General features: G+C 39.5%; 1 protein-coding gene across 1 annotated transcript; it reads left to right on the top strand.

Annotated features, from left to right (window-relative positions):
• Positions 1-2,407: 2,407 nt before the first annotated feature.
• Positions 2,408-21,581, top strand: slc12a8 (solute carrier family 12 member 8). The gene is given in 16 exon segments (XM_032530039.1): positions 2,408-2,587; positions 3,181-3,320; positions 3,322-3,335; positions 3,417-3,559; positions 3,657-3,803; positions 5,741-5,932; positions 6,039-6,270; positions 12,027-12,140; positions 12,348-12,435; positions 12,960-13,047; positions 15,620-15,766; positions 18,324-18,990; positions 19,105-19,193; positions 19,287-19,404; positions 21,050-21,114; positions 21,327-21,581. Coding segments are annotated over 15 exon segments (2,379 nt in total). The 5' UTR covers positions 2,408-2,587; positions 3,181-3,246; the 3' UTR covers positions 21,528-21,581.
• The last annotated feature ends 1,387 nt before the right edge of the window (positions 21,582-22,968 follow it).

Here is a 22,968-nt window from a genome sequence, read left to right as displayed (position 1 = left end):
CTCCACTGTAAGGTTGCTCTTAAGTTAGACAGTAAGGTTTATTTGCATGGTCTCTAACTTGTTGGGTCGAGTGAACTTGTTTTATGAATAATGTGCAGCTTTAATTGTAGCTGATTAATTTCAGTCAAGTAACCCATATGATTAGATTTTTTGCAATATATTATGATTTGTAAACGATCTGATTACATTGTTGTTTTGATTGTTGTGTGTCATGTCCCTTATAAATAAAATAATCCACAGTATTTTACCTTGAATTGTTTTTTGCCATTCAGTTGCTAGTGCTATTCACAATGTCATTTACAATTTATACTTGGTCTGTGGTCTAATAAGTCCATTTCTTGGTCACATGAGTTTATGGTGGTCCATAGCAAAAATGGGGGAAACTGTAGGGCTGCATTTTTTTTTATTAACAATTTATCAATTTTTTTTCCCTGGGAAATGTCGAAATGTCAGGACATTGGAAAGACGTTTATCACAGTTTCCCAGAGTACAACATGAAGTCTTTAAATGTCAGATTTTGTCTAACCAACAGTCCCAAACCCAAAGATATTTATCTAAAAACTGATATAAAATACAGAAAAAGAGAAAAGCAAATGCTCACATAGGAGAAGGTGGAGATAGAGAGTGGTTGGTGCAGTAAAAACCCCAGCTTTGCTGCCTGTTACATCCAATGACATTATTTTAAATCACTTTGTAGATATATTCTCTGATGTGTACAAACCCGATTCCAAAAAAAGTTGGGACACTGTACAAATTGTGAGTAAAAAAGGAATGGAAAGATTTACAAATCTCATAAACTCATATTTTATTCACAATATAATATAGATAACATATCAAATCTTGAAAGTGAGACATTTTAAAATGTCATGCTAAATATTGGCTTATTTTGGATTTCATGAGAGCTACACATTCCAAAAAAGTTGGGACAGGTAGCAATAAGAGGCCGGAAACGTTCAAATGCGGGAGGACCAATTTGCAACTCATTAGGTCAATTGGCAACATGATTGGGTATAAAGTGGCAGTGTCTCTCAGAAGTCAAGATGGGCAGAGGATCCCCAAGTCCCCTAATGCTGCGGCAAAAAATAGTGGACCAATATCAGAAAGGAGTTTCTCAGAGAAAAATTGCAAAGAGTTTGAAGTTATCATCATCTACAGTGCATAATATCATCCAAAGATTCAGAGAATCTGGAACAATCTCTGTGCGTAAGGGTTAAGGCCAGAAAACCATACTGGATGCCTGTGATCTTTGGGCCTTTAGACGGCCCTGCACCACATACGGGAATGCTACTGTAATGAAATCACAACATGGGCCCAGGAATACTTCCAGAAAACATTGTCGGTGAACACAATCCACCGTGCCATTCACCATTGCCGGCTAAAACTCTATAGGTCTAAAAAAGGAGCCGTATCTAAACAGGATCCAGGCGCGCAGGCGTTTTCTCTGGGCCAAGGCTTATTTAAAATGGACTGTGGCAAAGTTGAAAACTGTTCTGTGGTCAGACAAATCAAAATTTGAAGTTTGTCTTGGAAAACTGGGACGCCATGTCATCCGGACTAAAGTGGACAAGGGCAACCCAAGTTGTTATCAGCGCTCAGATCAGAAGTCTGCATGTCTGATGGTATGGGGTTGCATGGGTGCGTGTGGCATGGGCAGCTTACACATCTGGAAAGGCACCATCAACGCTGAAAGGTATGTCCAAGTTCTAGAACAACGCCAGACAATGCCAGACCACATACTGCATCAATTACAACATCATGGCTGAGTAGGAGAAGGATTCGGGTACTGAAATGGCCAGCCTGCAGTCCAGATCTTTCACCTGTAGAAAACATTTTGCGTATCATAAAGAGGAAGATGCAACAAAGAAGACCTAATTGAGCAACTAGAAGCCTGTGTTAGAAGAGAATGGGACAACGTTCCTATTCCTAAACTTGAGCAACTTGTCTCCTCAGTCTCCAGATGTTAGCAGACTGTTATAAAAAGAAGAGGGGATGCCACATAGTGGTAACCATGGCCTTGTCCCAACTTTTTTGAGATGTGTTGATGCCGTGAAATTTGAAGTCAACTTATTTTTCCCTTAAAATGATAGATTTTCTCAGTTTCAACATTTGATATGTCATCTATGTTGTATTCTGAATAAACTATTGAAATTTTAAACTTCCACATCATTGCATTTTGTTTTTATTCACAATGTGTACAGTGTCCCAACTTTTTTGGAATCGGGTTTGTACAATCCTAACAAATACACAGTTATTTGTAACTGTTCACTGGCAGAAATAGTCAGAAACATCCTAATGCAGGCCTGGCCGCTATCAGCCTTATATGTCCCCAAAAACAGTCTCCTTTGAGTGGTACATGCCCTTTTCAGCTTTAATCATTAGTCAACATTGCTTAGGCTTTGCCAAAACTAACACAGGATCCTTGTCCAAAGCAGCAACACACCCACTGTCTAATGTTACCTGCGGGCTGCTGACGTTGTCATAACAGCTGGGAGTCCTGTTCATACGGACTGAAGTCTTTTCTGAGGCACAATGGAACAATGAACTGATTTGTCTTTTTTTCTCTAAATGATATGGGACTCAGCGAAAGGTAGGTAACTAGCCAACTGTTGAGTTTAGCTGAGACGCTCCATGAATGGAGATGGCATCACGCCAAACACTGTTTAAAAAGGTAGCATCGCGATGGCTTGTCAAATTTGATTTAAGACCTTTTCAGAATGAGGTGCCTCTCAATAGGCCTTTATGGTATATATTTGTATAAACATTTAAAATGACAGACGTTTTGTTTCACCCTTCTGTCACAAACGTTAATTTAGCCTTGCCTACTTTTGTTGGCAAATCAACTCAGTAAAACACGTAAGATTTATTAAGATGCCGTTTTGCGGCTCATTTAAGTGTGAATTCCAGTAACTCGAGCATATCGCCACCATTAACTTTAAATTGAAAAGTTTGTTAATTAGGTCTGGCTTCGACGGTCTTTAAATGACAATTGCAACATGTGTTTAAACAGAGTTCCGAGGGTTGATGTAGCTTAAAAGTGAGGTAAAACTGTTGTGAACGTCTGTTCACCGCTTTTTGATGCCAATGTTCTAACTTCTGTAAACTTCCAGACTATTCCAGAGCTAATATTTTAGCTAGTAGTTACACTGGCCTGGCGCTGGACTCATTACAGAGTCGATTCAGCTGCAGCGTCCGGAGCACACCCTGCTGTATCCGGGTGTCCTCGTGCGGTTCCTGTTTAACCGGGACATGCGGGGCCAATACTGTCAAGTTTCAACACAAACTCATCTAGGCTCCTTAACTAATGTGGTCACGTCAAACGCCTAAGCTGAATTTCTGTATGTTGTAGTTTCCCATTCATGATTAATTTCAAATAGGCCCACCTGTAGAAGAGTAACACAACTGTTTCACACCTGTAGTTGCAATGGAAACCCTGCCAATAGGTTGGACTTTGCAAACCTGTGACCAGCAGGAGGGTGACAGGGCAGGACTCATGAAGGGGGGAGTCACTGACAACAACTCAAACACACACGTCCATGATCTGTTTCATGAAGATGCACAGGTATGGTGTTTGCACCTCAAAACGAATGTGATCATGTCAATGTTGAAATCTCAGCTCTCAGTGTTTCTGCTCTAACTGTTGTGTGTCCTTTGGTCAGGGCTTCCAGCTGTCCAGCCAGCCATGGTGGAGGATCAAAATGTTTGTGTGGGAGCCGGTGCTCTTCGGTACCTGGGATGGAGTTTTCACCACCTGTATGATCAATATCTTCGGTGTGGTGCTATTCCTATTTACCGGCTACCTGGTGGTTAGTATGACTATACGGTGTTGCTCTCTCTACCTCGATTTCCCTTTTCTTTTACATGTAATTCTAGTAAATATTAGAAAACAATGATAAAAAGACTGCACTCATTAATAGACAAGCAAGACATACAGTAAAAGGAATTCGGTTTATTGAAGAGGAAAAAATGACAAAACGGAATGAAATTAATCTAAATCCTAATCACAAACTATGTGTCAGTGTATGCTGAAAGTCATTGTTTTCCTAGAACTTTATATATTGATGAAGCAAAATGCTGTAAAAAAAACTTTGGCCTAAGGTTCAAATGACTGTCGAATTGGTATGTTGAGAATTTTTGTCAACTGTAGCATCCCATAATTTCCTTCCTTTACTATGTTATATTTTAAAAACAAAAAAAAGATCTACCCCAAGATACAATCATTCACTATGCTCCTATTTTAATGGGCTCCCCAAACTGATTGCCCCTACTAATACATATTGGATTTTGCATTTGTGTATTTATCATTTCAGTTAGTTGAAATCTGTTGAAGTGCATATATAGTGAAAAGTGTGCTTGAACGGTGTATTTAAATGTAGTTAGAGCAAAGAAATAATTACTTTCCTAAACAGAAATTTCCACTGTTGGAGTGTTGGAGGTTCCCACTGGGACTCCTGTCTCATGGTTGTTAATATAGTGTGGAGCGTTTACAGTAAGCTGAGGCTACATGATCTACATCAGACAGTGTGTAGACTCATTCATGAAATGTCTTGTGACAAGTGATGTTGGAGATTGTTGCTTTATATATGGATTATTTAAAACATCCATGGAAGGCTGGTTTTAGGACTCAGTGTGCCGATGAATTACATGGAAAAGACTGTATATTATTGTAAAGTTTCGTAATATCTAGACTCATGTCTGTGTGCTTTAGCTCCATCTAGCTCTGTTGAAGCTTTTTTTTTATTTTTAGCTGCAACCATCATTAAATAAGTATGTCTTACACTGTCAGTGGATCCCTAACAAGTTAATGTGCATGTGTCATCACGGGACACAGCTCCAAAGACTCTGCGATCTTAATTGCTACATTCATTTGGATTTAATGTGCCAGCTAAAACATGTAAGGCAAGGCAACGCAAGGCAGCTTTATTTGTATAGCACATTTTCAGCAACGGAGCAATTTAAAGTGCTTTAAAGAGCAGTTAAAAGCAATTTAAAAACTAAGAAAATACGAGAATAAAAGTGACAGTGCAGTAAAAGAAATTAACAATTATTTAAAGACAGACAATATCAAAATCAAGGTCTTCAGCTTTGATGTAGGGGGGTTCATAGTGTAGTAGCAGAAATGTATTTTGGCCTTAAACCGTTGATGTGATGTTAAAGTAAGAATGAGTTGCATCTTACCATCAATTACTTGCTACCTTATTACTCATTGTACAAAAGTAAAGAGTTTATGTTTTCAAACGTGTATTCTTGTCCTTAGTTTTTCTTAATACTAATGCTGAAATAAAATTATGGGGATTTGAAGTAGATAATAGTGCGAGAAAGTAAAAAAATGCATGATAGGCGTAAACTATTTCTCCCAGTTTTCTCCTAGATAAGACTATGACTATTAAACATATTGGACGACAGTTTGAACACAAAGTAAAACTAAAAGGTTGAAAATGTCTTTAAGATACCAAGACAAACAAAGGAAAGAAAAATGTGCAGACATATAAACCATATCAATATTGGAGAAAAAGCTACAAGCAGGGTGTATAGTGCGCAGTGAATTACATACAAAGCCTACAGTAAATGTATAGTCTAGAAAATGTAAACATGCAGATATGTTCAGTACAAGCTGTACATCACTAAAAGTGTATTCAACTTGAAGATATTGATGATTTACATGCTAGAGATGTACATATGCAGTAGTATGTGCATAGATGACTCAGTATTTTGTGTCATCTTGTCTCCTATCGTCATCCAGGGGAACACGGGCGTGCTGCTTGGGATGTTTCTGGTCTCCGTGGTTGTGCTGGTTGCTTTAGTGACGGTGATGTCGGGGATTGGAGTGTGTGAGCACTGCGGTGTTGGAAGTGGAGGAATCTACTCCATGATCTCCACCGTCCTGGGTGGCAGGGTCGGGGGCACTGTTGGCCTCCTTTATGTGTTTGGGCAAGTGAGTCATAAATCCAGATGTTCTGTTAGAATTGAGTGTCTGTCTGTGAAGGATCCACACATGTTCTCATGTTTTGTCCCCTTTCATGTTGCCTCCCACCTTGCAGTGCGTAGCTGGAGCCATGTACATCACAGGTTTCTCTGAGTCAGTGGCGGAGCTGCTGGGTCTACAGAACCAGTGGGCGGTGCGCAGCATGTCGGCGGTGGTGCTACTGGCACTGCTTGGAATTAACCTGGCCGGTGTCAAGTGGATTGTCCGACTGCAGCTGCTACTACTAGCTGTGCTGGCCATCTCCACGCTGGACTTTGTCATCGGCACCTTCACGCACCTTGACCCAGGTAGGGCTAGGGGTTATGAATATAGATATATGAAGGGAGAAGGTAACAGGGATCATGGGAAGGTTTAAATCAGTACTGATGTTTTGTCTTCTAATACTCTGTATGGGTATTTTCAAGCCAAAATAATCCTCAAACTATTATATTATTATATTATTATATACTATCATATTAATGTCAAAGCCTCTGAAGCAGCATTTAGCCAGATTACAATTCTTTAGGCAGACACTCGTATTCAGAACCACTTCCAGGAAATTTAAACAGGAAAATAAGCATGCATGCCTCAATCGTCAACTGAGTGAGTAACCCCAATTTTTTTTTTTTAAAGATGGCCAGATTTGATAAAGAATTACAATAAAAGTGACATACAAATGCACTGATCTATAACAATTTTTATTTTCATTGTCACAATTATCTTTTTTTTTTTAAATGGCAATGTATCCAAATGAATGCCACTCAGACGTAAACAAAAACAGTTCTGACTTATTTTTACATCTGTAGTTGGATAACCAAACCTACTGTATGGAATACCTTAAACTTAAAGTTGATAAATATCCTAACCTCAACTTCATTTTTAACATGACTTATTATGAGTATTGCAAAGTTTGTTAACATTTAAGCTATCAACAAATGGCTCTTGTCCTTCACAAACTGAGGCTGAAATCTGGCCGCGGGCCGTGATTGGCCCCTAGGTCAAACTTTGGACATGCCTGGAGTAGCCAAACATCAAGGATATCATTTGTGTGTGTGTGTGTGTGTGTGTGTGTGTGTGTGTGTGTGTGTGTGTGTGTGTGTGTGTGTGTGTGTGTTGTGTGTGTGTGTGTGTGTGTGTGTGTGTGTGTGTGTGTGTGTGTGTGTGTGTGTGTGTGTGTGGTGTGTGTGTGTGTGTGTGTGTGTGTGTGTGTGTGTGTGTGTGTGTGTGTGTGCTGGATGAGCAGCTGTTAGTCAGGGACAGATGGGTTTTAACTGTGTTTGCAAATGGTGGTGGGGGGGGAAGAAAACGTGTCTCCTTGTTGACTTTGACTGACTTTGGAAGTCAGATCATCTGATCATGGCATGGTCAGGATGGAGAAGGTAGAGGGCTAGCAGGTTGTAGCAGCACATGACCAAGAGAAAAACAGACAACCAATTTCATCACAACTGACAATTTGACCTGTTGCATTACAGGTGTAACAAAAATATACGAAGGTTGTGTTCCAAGTCAGATTTTTAGCTCATTTTGTTACTAGTTTCCACAGCATTCCTACTGGTTGATAAAAATGTAGTTATGTCGGGGAGGAGTGTGTGAAATTAAGTTTGGCCTCCAAAGTTTTGGGAACCGCTGACTGTTGACTTCAGTGGTGAATGTCTGTGACCTGTTCAGGCCAGTAGGTGTAGCTGTAGTATCACTTATTATTGTCAGCATTAGTCTAGAATTCTACTGAGACTAGATCGCTACAGTTGACTTCTTCATGAGGTTTGTCTCTGAGCAAAAACCTTTTTGATACAAATTTTACCCAGTTTTGTCATAAGTTCTCCAATAAGACATTTATTTTTCCTCAGTGGCTGGTTGGTTTAGTTAGAACCATTTCATGTGCTGTTTTCATGTGACTAACCCTAACCCTTAAGCCAAGTCTGAGACTGGCAGTGGGTTTATTCTGAAGATTTTTTTTTCTTTTCTTTTGTGGTGAGGAAATGTTGCCTTTTTTGAGTCGTTTGTATTCTTTTGCTTGCCGTCAGGAAGTCCTTCCCAACATTTCCTGTTCTCACTGATTATCAACGTCCTGTCCAGTAGGAAGAGAAAAGTGTTCCAAGTCTTTATGTGAATAGGACATTATAAGCACAAAACAGAAGACAAAAAACGAACATGTAGTGCACACTATATAAATACACACATAAACAATATGCAATATATTACATAGTAAACAATCCCATTTTTTGCTTTTTTCCCAGCAAACTACAAGGAACTCAGTGTACCATTTCGTCTGTGCGCAGTGGTTAGTTTAAGCAGGATTAAGCTTTAAAACTTAAGTGTACAAAGCAAAAACAGATTCTGATCCTACCCCTAACCTGTACTTGTCCACCACTTCCAACCTCCAGCTTTCTTTATGTTACAGTAGGCAGAGGCCACTTTGCAGTCCTGAAGAATTGTGGGAGAACCAGCCATAATGGCCACACCAGGTTTTTCCAATTAAGAGCTTCTGTGTATGCTGTGATGACCTCGTGGTTGGCAGAGAACCAGCAGGTCCATTAGCTAGTGACATAGCCCAGATTAGCCTGAACTCACTAAGGCACATCTTGAAGGGAAAAAGCCATCACCAAAATCATGTGGTCACAGTTTGATAACACTTCCCTTATGTACACTTTCAGACACCATGGTGCATCACTGCCGTAACTAAAGTGATGTACTATATCAAAACTATAATGGGATATTGGACATCAAATTGTCAGTAATTCATGATCTGAAATGGTAGAATGGTAGAAGTGAATGTTTAGTAATTTAATAGATAAATTGTTTCAGATATTATTTAAGCAAAAAGGCCAAATACTCTCTGGTTCCAGCTTCTCAAACTTGAGCATTTGCTGCGTGTTTCTGTTTTACATCTTATCATAACATATCAACTGAATATGTTTAGGTGTTGGGGTTGTGTCAGACAAAATTAAGATGTTTTGAGATGTCTCTTTGTTGTCTGGGAAACTGAGCATATTTTTGTTTTTTTTTTACATTTCATAGACCCGATTAATCAAGAAAATAATCGTCCAATTAATCAGTAGTCGTAAGTTGCAGTCCGTGATGTGTTTATTGCAAAGATGAAAATTCAAGAACCAGTATGTAATATGTATCACTATCCTAAGTTTTAACGATGAGATTCTCCTAAATTTTTAATTCAGTTTCAGGGAATGTTAAACTCTAAGAACAAAGGGGAAAAACTGACTTCCCGGGGGTTTGGTACAAATCAAACCGTGAAGGGCATCAACAGCTAAAATCCAAAAAGGATTTGGTATTTATTTGTGTTGGCCTGTTATGTCATCTGTTCATCTTAGTACACTCTCAGCCATCTATCTAAATGTGTACATGTCATGCTGACAACTCTGTGTTGGTATCATGAGCAGAAGGACTTCTATTAACAGTAGTTGTTGACCTCTACTATTATATATGCACATGACCTATCACCTGACAGGCTCGGCTTCCCAATTTCCCCCGCATTGAGGATCTTAAGTGCTGTGACATTTGGAATTTAAAAGCTGCGTAGCAACAAAATGAAAGACACCTCAGACATGTGCTTTATCATCCCTGATGGGAGGACGATTCCTTTCCCAATTGTTGTCTTTGTGTATTCAATTATTTAGTTTGGTCAGTAACATTGACAACATATTGTCTCTACAGCCAAACAAGTCAACCGCAAAGCAATCCGATTGTGGCGCACAAATGAAATACAATCTGACATGCTTACCCAGCCCCTTCAGTGGATGCCTATTCCCCACAGAACAGGAAGCTATAATGTGCTGGTCTGGGCTTTAGGGTGTTAACCAAACTCACCCACATTTTTGGAAAATGACAAGGAGAAAAGAACGGAACTGAGATCTGAGGCCTGCTGTTACTCCTGAGACCGCTACATCATCTCTCCCTGTGATCCACACTATAATATATAATTCCCAATCATCCTGGTGGGACCTGCCCCACCTCTGTAACATCACAGCCTGCCCTGTTCTCCATGGAAAGCAGTTTATACTGGTTAGTGTGGGAGAGTAAGAGGTCGGCCGGACAGAGGGAGAGGCCTCAGACACTCATGTAATCTGACTACACATTCCAGTTTCTATCAGAGGAATGCAGAGTTCAAAAAAGAGCCCCACTCTACCTATACACTTGTTCTTTAGACAATATAATGCTGTAACATGAGTGCTTTCACCATAGCATTATCTGACAGCTTGTTTGCTCTGTAGGCCTTCATAAAACAATGTTTTTTTCTTTTGCCCATATCACTTTACAGTTGATTTCAACCAGTCATGATATTTAAAGATAATATACTCAACAAGACTAGGCCTACGTGTCCAAAGGGAGTGTCATTTCCATACTTCCCATTTCTTGTCTACCTAAGCAGCTGCGCAATTAATTATAGTGGAGAGTTTTGACAAATGTGGCCTCAAGTTGCCCAGTGAGGCTGTATTTTGGCACAGCAGTGCTTTGAACAACAGGCCCATATCTGCATGCTAGCACGCTAAAAATTACATTTTGACATGCTGATGTTTAGCAGGTATACTGTTTGTGTTTCATCGAATTACAATAACTGACATACAAAAAAATGAAACCGTCATCTTTAGTCTGCTGTGTGCACTGTACTCAAAGGCAACTAGGGCCCAGCATTTTTTGCCTTGGGGGCTCCCAATTACGTAAATCTTACTATGCCTTTTATATAGGAGCATGGTATGGGGAATGTGAATATGCAGTTCCACCAGAAAATAGACAACTTATACAAACATTCTACACAAAAGACACATTTGTTTGTTTCAGTGTATTCAAGCAATGAATTTGTGTTCATAGAAATAGCTATCGAACAACCTCCAGTTGAACGCTCAGAGGGTCATCCATGGTTGGATGCTGGAGTGTGTGTTGTAATATGGGTGGGGAGCCCATGGTGCAGACATAGACACTGACTGCCCTGGATCTGGTTGTGATTGTTTGGACAGAGGGCGGTCTCACAGGGTCACAGAGTGAACAAGAGTTTGGGCACCTAGTCCTATTTGAGGTCAGTTCCCTTAAATTCCTATCCTGGAGAACATGTGCATATGGAGTAACTGTCTAAAACAAAAGGAAATAAATGAGCATTCTCACTCACACTCTCTCTCTCTCTCTCTCTCTCTCTCTCTCGTGTTCTGTTTTCTCTCACTCTCTGTCTCCCTCTCTCGCTCACTCTCATTCTTTCTCTCATACTTGGAAGCTGCTGAGCTTCTGAAAAGGGTGGCGACTTCCTTTTGGATAAACATGTCATTAATCTGAGAAAACACATTCTTTCCCATCGCAAGATAACCAAGGGGGAAATGTCCGGTGTTGTAACACAGGCCTGCCCTTCAGACTGTGGTTTAAATAACCCCCACCAGTGCAGAACAATCTCTCCCCCTGCGTGTTCAACAAATTGACCTTCCTGAACTAACCTGTCCTGATTTTAGACATACTTTTAAAGTGACTCGCTACCCATTGTTGTCATTTATTTTGATCTAAAAAGAAAGATGTAGCAGATTCATGGAATCCCAGTTCAGGTAGTACTGTAATAAATTTGGATTATAAAAAGTTAAATGGGAAATTTTTTTTGGCAACCAGCATCCTTGAGTCATGTACCAGTTGTTACAGCTTCCAATTTTGTTTCAAGTAGGACTGAACTTTTACTGATAAAATGCTATATTTTCCAAACCTGTGGTATATATTGGTGTCATATAACACCTGGGGTTTGGTAATGTAGGTCTTTTATGGGAAAGTCCCGTGGTGCAGATGTGATGTGTTTACATTTCCAGTTAGTCTCAACTTTTCCAGGAAATGCAGTGCAAAACTTTACCAATAATCATCTCGCAAGAAAGAAAATAAAGGCAAATGAAAAACATCACAATAATGAAAACATGTCAAACACTTATTTAACATGACACAATGTCCTCTGTCAGACATGTGACAGGTTTGCACTGCTGATACTATTACTTTAGACTCTTTACTCAATGAAGACATGCTGGTTACCCAGGTATAATGTTCAGAACTGATATGCTGTGTGTGTGTTGTTGTCTCCTCTCAGAACATGGTTTTGTTGGTTATTCAGCCAAGCTGCTCAACAGCAACACACTGCCAGATTACACACCAGGGGAAAACTTTTTCACAGTCTTTGGAGTCTTCTTCCCTGCTGCTACAGGTGAGGTGTCTCTTTTCTTTTCTCTTATCTTTTTCTGATCTAATAATGTGGGAAACACTTGCACACTTAGAGTTTACATAGCACATGTCCAGAACGTACACTCCAGCACTTCTTTCATTTCTTGCAGCTACATATACAGTATAATAACTGCGTGTGTGTGTGTGTGTGTGTGTGTGTGTGTGTGTGTGTGTGTGTGTGTGTGTGTAGGGGTTATGGCGGGTTTCAACATGAGCTCAGACCTTGAGCGGCCTGAACACAACATCCCGTTGGGAACACTGGCAGCTGTCTTCACCTCGTATGACAACTCCTCAACACACACACCAACAATATTGTTAAATAAGAACACACTACACACTTAGGTACATATGACAACAACTATTGTAAAAATGTACAGACTGACCTACAGTGAAAGTTAATTGTGGAGCCTGAAGTGCCCCATTTGCAAAATGTTAAGTTTTAGTGCCAACATGTCAGATAATAAAAATAATTGTAGTTATCTTAGAAATTTCTATTGATCTACACGTCATGCTACAAGGATTGTTTTCAAATATTACTGTGGAATCTCTCCCATTAGGTATGAATAATCCAAAATGGTGATTTCCTTTGATTTTACTTTAGTGGGGCCCTTTGATTACTTTGTGGTATCTTCTATCAAAAGGGCAACCTTTTCCACTTTCATGGAGAGAACACACAAACCCATTTTCCCAGCATGGCCCCATCAGACACTCACTTGTGGAGCTGTCATGACACAATTCTATTATTAGTGACAAAGCAGCAGTTGTTAATAATCCTGTGTGGTGTACTGTTGGTGAACCACAGGTGGTTCCTGTATCTGGTCTTTGTCTTCCTTCTGGGGGCCATCTGCACCAGAGAAGCTCTGCGCTATGACATCTTGATAGCTGAAAAGGTAAACTCCCCTCTTTGTTTCCATCCTGCCCCGTTAGAGAGGCCCTCTCACCCAAATGGGTGAAGTGAGGGGATTCCCCACGATGGCTCACTTTGTTGATGTGGTGTGGTTAGTTCAGGTTCTGATTGTATACGTTCTCAGCCTTGGCATGTTGGACCCATTGCTGATTTAGTCTCACTCAAATAGAAATACTCATGAATTATATCATACTCAGGTTCAAGTGTGTAAAACAAATACGGTCCGACCTAATACGCACACCGGGGCTCTTAAGCACCTAATTGTACTTTCACACACTCCCCAGGTAGTACAGCAATTCCCAAAGTGGAGTACGGGACCCCCAGGACCACTCAAATGATTGCCAGGGGTTCCCCTTCAAAAAGGGGAATACTAATTTTCACTATAATTCCATCCATAAGTAACACAATGACATAATGTATGACTATTCTGCTCACGGGTTTCATACACTTTCTGTAATAAAACCTCTTAAGAGCAAAAATCCTATCAGATCGAGGCCCTGGGATTAAATCTTAATAGATAAATAAATCTCTTTAACTAAATGGGGGTCAGTGGTCTAATTTGTGTAAGTTTAGGGTTCCTTGACATGAATAAATCTGGGAACCACTGAGACAGTAGACTTCACAAATGCACAGCCCACTTGACCCATAGTCCCACACTTGATGGTCACTTTTTCTAATACTGCTTCGAAGCATTTTTCAGAGCAATGTGTATCCCACAATTCAATATAAAGCTTCCCAGCAGATTAGTCGGTGGTGTTAGAGAGCCTGAAATAAAAAAAATTTAAATATATGACATGTTCAATTCAGCGTGTATATTATTATTTACATCCAAACACTACAAAGTTATGGCAGAGCCTCCACAGATGTTATCATATCAAATAATCTGTTCTTCTTGATTGGACTGATAAGAATAATATCACACATCTGGCACTGTCAAGATAAATGTTGAATATCATATCCTTTGATAGATTTAATGATGAAACATCCTTGACAAAATCTAATACCTAATATCATAATATCATGTTGGGTCTCTTATGTACAGTAGTTCCTAATTGTATTACTCCTCTTGGGCATTGTCTTAGCAAGTAGACAGTGAAGTTAAATGAGTGAGTTAATGACTAGTAAGTAAAAATTCACATTTTTTTAATAAGACAAACACAAGTAAAGTGCATTGATAAATTGAAGCATTTATCACATGTAATATGAGGATGTATTCGTGGTCTGTCAATGTTAAAGTGGCTTCTGCTATGGGTTTGGATGGATCACTGACTTTACTTTTCCAATCGTAAATTGGCAAGTGTGTCAGACTGATTATTAAGCGCTTACATAATTGTGTTTACATGTTAGAACAGCAGTACCCCAAAAGCACAGCCTCTCAATAGTCTGGCCTCAGTTTGTCATTTTAGATTAGATTAGATTCAACTTTATTGTCATTACACAGGTACAGGTACAAGGCAACGAAATGCAGTTTAGGTCTAACCAGAAGTGCAATAGCAGTAAGTGCAGGATATACAACGGTTTCATAAGTGCAGGACATGGATATGTACTGAATAAATATAGAATTGAATATTCAATTTTCAATTCAATTCAATTTTATTTATAGTATCAATTCATAACAAGAGTTATCTCAAGACACTTTACAGATAGACCACACTCCAGAATTTACAAGGACCCAACAGTTCTAATAGTTTCCTATACTAATATACTATTATAAACAGAATTTTACAGATAGATTTGTCCTATGAATATAATGTAGAGATGTAAGTATTGTGAACAAGATTTACATTGCTTATTTCATTGCTTAATGTGACATGTTTCAGCAAACAAGTCTTCTTCATGTGGAATATACCTTAAATGTTGTGCAGTCTAATACTTCAAAAATCCAATTGGAAACAAATATTCATTACCATTTCAAGGTCTGCGAGTACCTTTTGATTAGTTTCTTCTACTCTCTTGCATATATTTATCTGAGAGAGTTGAGCAATTGAAACAGATCATGCTGCAGAACAGTCTCACGCACTGTATATTCCACATCGGTTTGACATTTGAACTCTGAGCCTGCATTTGTCCTTCATTTGCACAGCTAATGTAAGGAAGACCATGTGCCATGAAAAGTGGGAGTAAGTGATTGGGCTGTGAGAGAAGAACAACGAGATGTCGGATGAAGCTAAGCTATGTGTCAGTTGGCCCTTATGCTTCAGGGCCTAAACTACAGATGGATTAGGGATTTTTTTTAGTTATACCTAACAACCAGAGTTCTTTAGCCTCTAACTCCAACATTATTAACCAGTCCTAACTGGATATGTATATTATATTGTGGATCAGTGTGTACAAATGGTGTAGTATTACTGCAAAACTCTCGCTATTATTGTCATTTGATTTGGCTTTGAACAATCACTGACTTTTAAAAAAAAATCCTTGACTTGCCCGTCAGTGGTTCTCATTGTTTTCATTAGGGGCTGGCTGCAGCGGAATTGAACAGGGTGTAGCTGTTGGAAGCTCTCAACCCCACCCCATCCTCTTCCACACTCTGTTTGTTTTCCTTCTTCCTCCAGGTCTCCTTGGTGGGCTTCCTCTTTCTGCTGGGCCTCTACATCTCCTCCCTGGCTTCCTGCATGGGTGGCCTGTACGGAGCACCCAGGATCCTCCAGTGCATCGCACAAGAGAGGGTCATCCCTGCTCTGGCCTTCCTGGGAAGAGGGGTAGGTGGATGGATGAATGGATGGATGAATGGATGGATGGATGGATGGACCCAGAAAGAGAGGAATGCCTGGACATAAACAGTGCACTGAAAAATAGTCACCATGATGTAAATGCAGATTATGAAGTGAGGGTGTGTGTTTATGCACCACTGAGTTCACTTATTTCAATACAATACTTTACAATGAATTTTATTTGTCACATTAAAATTGTTAAAATGAGATGATCCAAGTAAGCAGGACCTATCGTAAAGTCACCCTGTCACTACCTCGGTGACAAAAGTATTTATTGCACCTGTTCGTACACATGATAGGTCATAAGACTAAGCTGCAATGCATTGAGGTGGAAAACACAAGACCAACTAGTGTAAGTGTAGTTCAATTTAATCTTAGTGATTATGACTATTTTTGCTACGTTATATTAGACAACTCATAGATGCCTTTTTCATGTCTTTGCATTTAGTTATCCTAGCTAGTGAGATTAGCCTAGCTTAGATCAATTCATTAGGTCTATGGGAAGCAGCTTCTTTCAAAAGTAAAGAAGCACGCTGTTGAGTTTTTAGGAGATTGATGGCTGGATGGTCTTTTTTTTAACAATATAATTTTTAAATTTATTCATTAATTCAGGACAATGCACATTGATGAACAAGCACAGCAGTACACGTAAATGTGCCAAATTGTATTTTTGTAATTTCCGTCTGCAGTTCAATAGGCAGGTTGAAGTTACAGTAAACAAGACATAGGATAGTGACATTTAGTATATAAAAACAAGAAGAAACAAAAAGAAAAAAATTAATTATTAAAGTTAATGACCTTGGAAATGGCTGTTTGACAAAACAATCCCAATTGGTGGTCCATTTTCTGGCTTTTGGCAGAGCTTTCAACCCTGTTGCATCAAACTTTGATGTTCAACTTTTTAAGCCAACATAAGTGAGAACTACGAAGCTCCCATGTCAATCTGACTCAATGACATCAAAGCAAACTGCTTCTATTGATCAAGACTGTGGGAAACTATTGTGGACCTGTCAAAAGCTCAGTGAAACGCTAGTAGTAATAGTTGCAGTAAATCTTAGCAAATATAATTTTTCTAAACACCCAAACCAATCCATCAAGTTTAATCAAGGAGACAATCAGTAGATTGATCCATATTGAAAATAATCCATAGTTGCACTCCTGTACTGTTGCTCCGCCTCAACCAACAATAAATCTAATGTAAAATCCATGAATATGTGAGTAATTATATTCTAATTATTGAATTAATTATAATTTCTAATAGTATAATAGTCACAGGGACCTTTTTCTGCATTCAAGTACTTTAATTGTAATACATTTAAGTATAAATGCATTTTCCTGATTATAGTTAGATTCTTTTACAATTTCATTGGAAGACCTTTTACTTGTTCTAGAGTATTTTTACACTATAGTATTAGTACTCCTACCAAAGTGAAGATCTGAGTACTACTCCACCACTGCTAATGAGTGTGTGCAGTCTGGATGTACAGGGGGTGTGGTGGATGGACTCAACAGGAAACCGTGACAGGACTGCCTAACTACGAGAGTGTGAAATCCACTCCATAGAACTGAGTGGACTGATTACATCACAGCAAAGACTTACAACTCAACACACACACACACACACACACACACACACACACACACACACACACACACACACACACACACACACACACACACAATACAGTCACGTTGACATCCCGACCCTGTTCACCCCCACTTTCCTCAGACTTCCCTGAGTGGCAGCAGTGTCTGACCTCTCTGTGAGGCCCTAGACATCTTGGCCCGAATCAAAGCTTCAGAACAAACGCAGGAAGGGCGACGGGCAGGGCCCAGCTCCGCTGTGTGCTCTGGAGGCCCGCCAGGCACACAGCAGTGCTCCTTAAACTGTGACATAGGACTTGTGAAGTTAAAGCAAGCTGGTTAATAAACCACATGTTAAAACAATTACTAACTTCCTACTGGTGGGGTTTTACATTAGTCAAATATAACTTTTCTGTAGGTGGCTGTTGTTCCTTAATGTCCATAAGTGAAAGTTTTTTATTTGGTCAAAAGGTGGAATGTTTCGAAGCTACAGAATCTCAGAGGAGGAATGGGACAGTCTTCTTTGTCCCTGCTGCACTGTGTTGACTCAGGGCCACAAGGGGATTTTTTTTCATACTGTCACTGTCCTGTGAATGTATCTTCAAAGCATCAACAACACATTTTCATGAGTTATTTAAAAAGTTCATTAAAACAGGTCTGTTTTCAGCTTTGTGACCATGTATTTTTCAGTAAATCCAATGGCATTTTGCCCTTTAAAGATAATTGTTGGGGCTTTTGATGGCTACTACTGGGTGAGCTAGAGGTTGCCCCATCCAATGGCTTTTTAAATGCTTTACTTATCTAACTAAGGTGTGTTAAGGTGTGTCAACCCATAAAGGAACACTTAATCCTTAATTTTAACACAACAAAATTATAAATCCACCAATGTTTTTTTTATTTAGTTTTTTTTGTTATACAACAATGCCATTGCATATTGTGACACTCTCTCCCTCCTTAACAGAAAGGCCCAAACAAGACTCCAGTGGCAGCTATCTGTCTGACCAGCATGGTGACCATGGCCTTCATTTTCATCGGTCAAGCCAACGTGCTGGCCCCCATCGTCAGCATAAACTTCATGCTCACCTACAGCTTCGTAGACTACTCCTACTTCAGTGTGGCCATGGCCTTCCAGCTGCAGAATAAAGACAAGAGGGACAAGAGGGACACCCTCGTCCCGGCCAAAAGAAGCCGGTGTGGGTCAGCCAGGCAGGACTCTAAGCCTCTCATCAAGGCCACTCTCCCAAGCTATGGGAGTGGAGACGAGAGTCCGCGGGGTAAAGGCACACTGTTGGAGTTCACCAAGGACATGGACCAGATCTTTCCCCCCATGTCAAATGTTAATGCTGGGCTTGAGAGGACCACCTCCATGCAAGAGCTCAGCAGTAGATACCAGGGCAGGAAGCCTACTGAGCAGATGCTGATTGAAAGCTTTAGCTTGGATCTAAACAGGGATATGTTCTCCGAAGACAAAGTGGAGGTGATGAGTTCAGCTCCACCACATGAGGAAGCTGAGGTGCAGCGTGGAGGCGGGGAGCACAGAGCTGGAGAAGAACAACAGGTCAAATGCCGTTCAAAAATGCACCATGCTGAGCAGGATTCATCTGCTGACCCTCACAATCACAGCGCAGGTGATCAGCTCTAACCATCGACACTTCACTTGTCTAAAGCAGACATGATTACTGATCATAGATGTTAATTGTACTTGTTTTTTTAGTAACCTGGCCCTTTACCACATCATTTAGGTGCTGAAGCTGACCACAAGAGCTTTGAAATTAAAGCCATGAATTCATTGTATGCAAAATTCTGCAACCACTGGGTTGCTCTTTTTGGGGTAGGCTACTCAATTAATAATGTACATTATTTTATTTTTTTCTAATGCTTAGGGTTTAGATAATATTTAATGAATTTATCATTTTTCTTTCAGGCATTAAGCTCCATGTTGATTATGTTTGTTATTCAGTGGGCTTATGCCTTAGCAAACATAGTCTTTGCGTTGGTTCTCTTCTTCTACATCGGGAAAACAAGCCCTGGACTACCTATAGGTAATTTCCATCTGTTAATTCCTTGTTTAGACACACTGGTAGCCCTGCTTCTTGGTGAGCTCCTGTTCTGGTGACCAAATGTCCCGACTTGGACAAGACAGTCTAACATAAAAAGCAAATGCATTACAAATAAAAAAAAAACAAGTTGTTGAAATGCTGTACTAACACTATGTGGGACAGAGTGAGTTTTCTGTGTCTTAACATATGTACCACCTGTGCAGAATTTTCCAGCTCGGTAGGCCAAAGTTAACAAACTTTCTGACTCTGTACCACAGCCGGCTCTGAGCTTAGCACCTATAGATAACGTTAGCTTAGTTGGCCTAATCCACATTTCCTGTGATGGACTGGGTGTGACATGCCAGTACAGTTCTGGTTTGATTTGATCTGAACATTATTGATTAGTTACTAGTCTTGCAGTGCCAGACAAATCTCCATAGTGCTGAAGTACAGTATGGTCTTCACCGCCTATTTATTCTGGGATAGGGGGAAAAACACCCTCTGGCTTTTTTTGTGTTTCTTTAAACCAATCAAAACCATCCTGGGCAGGGCAGATAGCGTAGATAGCGAGAGGAAAGGGATGCGCCAGACGTCAGTCTTTATCGCAGCAATGTAAATCTGTTGAGCTAGACTAACCTAATCAGATCAGGTTCAATGCGTACGCTTGTTCCAATTGTGGAAAGTGCTTTTCATGTTGGTTTTTTGTAGAGTAATTTAAGTAGGAATATAGCAATTTACACCGTTTTGACAGTTTTTGCTCATTTAGCAGATAGTGGAAACTGGCTTATAATTCCGGAAAAAGAATACATTATACTAACAAACAGGGAAATGAAGCTTATGCTGTTGTCTTTCCAGGATATGTATAGAGGACTTCTGGAATTGCCTTTTGCATTCTAAAAGCTATGCTTTCAGTGAACATATTTTATCATACATTCTTGGTTTTAATTGGTTTAATGTCGCTGAAAGAAGGTAAAACTTTGTAATTTCCCTTGTGGGATTAATAAAGTATACATTATTATTATTATTATTATTATTATTATCAAAAGTCTTCTGTAAGCCTGGTGAGTTATTTTTGTTGCACATTTACAAGGTAATTTCATAAACTTGTATTGTGAGTAGTCTGCAAGTAATGTTGTTTTATATAAACTGAGGCACGATTCCTGCATTTTTATTTTGTGTTAGATTATTTAGATTATCAAAGTAGGTCCAACAAATTTTCCTGATTTGCAGTTTAGCTTTTTAATTTGCTCAACCCGTGCTCAGTTGTTTTGTGACCTGGTAATGCACTCTGGCATATTTCTTGGAGTTTCACTTGCAGTCTTGTTGCCTGGCAGGACGGCAGCTGTTGTGGTTTAGGATTTCTAGAACAGCTGGATGGGACAGCCAGCATCTGTGCACTAAACTCACCACAGTACAGTGTGTCTCAGCTGTCTGACTCACGACATTTCTGAGCACAAGCACTGCAAGTGTTAAACACTTGTTTCTCCCCACTCTGTTACTGCACTTCTGTGCACTGTGTTACAACTTCAGTATTGACACAAGGAAAAGGGTTTCCATAGGCAATTTAAATGTAACTATATGACAACTTTTTTTCCAGCTCATTGAGCTTATTTCTCCAGATAAGAGTTTGGATTCTATGTATTTACAGGTATCGCAGATCGATTCAGCTTTTTCTCGTGGCTCAAATCAACATTGAATGGCTTCGCAGGTACTGTCTGGACAAATATGAGATTGAAATGTCATTCATCGTAGAAATGTCTGTTAAATTCTGCATTAATAAAGTACAGACCAAAACTACATTAAAGTAATTTGTTATACTGGTATTACTACAGTAGGACATAGAATGTATGAAAACAAACATTAGCTGTATGTTTTTCCTTTTTCAGTTATGTGTTAATTTCCCATGTCACACTGTCCCCTGAAAGCTGTTTCTCCGTACGTTTTTCAGGGGAAAAGGATCTCTCCGGGATGAGATGGTAGTCACCCCCTCTATGTTCAGGGTCGGGCTGAAAACCAAGCAGCTGACAGAGGAAAATGCCGACTTTGCCTCTCGTCACCGCTATCACCAATCGTCATTCATCAGGACGGAGAAGATGGTGCAACCGCCGCTCCGCTCCACTGACTGACTTTAACTCTGCCTCTGTTACATGTCATATACAGTAGCTGTCAGCCTGAAACCACATTTTCTGCCTCAAACTGTGTCTCATGTTGCCCTGTAGGCCCCATTCTGCACAAATAGATCATTTGCCCTCCTTAAAAGTAATCTAAATTAAAAGATGAAATAGTTTATTTTGTCTTAGTATAATTGTATGGTTATAACCTTTTTAAAGTATCATAATCTTTGTTGTGAAATGACTGCTGGGTCGCTTCCATGAAGTCCAGCCACCATGGTGCTTATGCGGCTTGTGTATGTGCAACAAAATGTGTTACATCACTTACTGCATGTGGACAGTTCATTGAAATTCCCCCCCCCGGTCATTAGTTTTCTTTTCCTCGTCAGACTTCAGAGGTAGTCTAACTGTCATTGCAGACCTAAAATAATTTAGAAATAACAAAGAACGACAAAATTGTTATTCATCAGTGGCATCTGATTCAAAGAAAATATGTGAAAATAAGACTCAGAAGAAATGTTCACTTCATTGAAAATGTTTCACAGGAAAACAACACAAAATCAGGAAGTAAAATTAGGTTTTTAGATGCAACTGGTTTAAAGAAAAAAAAGTCTCTTGCATAAATAATTTAGAAATAGCCTTTTACTGTAGTTGAAGATGCATCAGCCCAGCTTTACTCACAGCCTTCCTCCAGGAATGACTGATAGTATAGGTATGTTGTTTTCAAATAAAATAACTTTTAATAATGGCAGAACTAAGTGAAATCTAAATGTTTAAATGCTGGACCACACTGCCAAAGACACATTCTTTTAATCTAAGCAAAATCAAACCAGTGGTGTCAGTGGAAAAAGGAAAAGGTGCCACATTTAAAGATAAAGCGTTAAAGTGGGTTCAGTCGGAACCAAAATACGCTATTAAATGTGTTTCAACTGTCAGTAATACACAAGGTGTTATTTGGGTGAAGTGTTTGCTTCACACGGTTTTAAAGTCAACAGCTAAGCTGTGAAAAACACTTTCTCTGACAGTTTTTTTTAATCAAATCAGCAACCTGCCAACATGATTATTGGAGTCTCTAGATGACTCAATCAGTAGTAGTTGTCAATACTCCATTATGTGTAACAGACCACCATGATGAAGGGCTAAGGTGTGGGTGTTGTGTCTCTGTTGTTACTCGTGCTAATCACTGGGAGGGATTCAAGAGGTTACACAATTTACAAAATTAATTGATTTATATTTGTCTGGAAAGCCTTCAAAAAAATCTCCAGCACTGGCCTTTCCTCTGTAGCCTAAATTAGGATTGTTTTAATGACACCCTGCCACCTTAGTTTCAAATACTTGCCAAAATAAGCAGTAGGAGGGTTGTGTAACCAAAAGGGAAGATCCTTGAAAATGACTGTCCTTAAGAAATTAATTCATTTAAAATTGTTAAGTTATTTCACTCGGAATTTATATTTGC

The sequence above is a fragment of the Etheostoma spectabile genome, chromosome 11 (genome assembly GCF_008692095.1).
Source record: "Etheostoma spectabile isolate EspeVRDwgs_2016 chromosome 11, UIUC_Espe_1.0, whole genome shotgun sequence".
Classification (NCBI taxonomy): domain Eukaryota; kingdom Metazoa; phylum Chordata; class Actinopteri; order Perciformes; family Percidae; genus Etheostoma; species Etheostoma spectabile.
The sequence above is the reverse complement of the archived record's forward strand: the minus strand, read 5'-3'. Positions and strand labels throughout refer to the sequence as shown.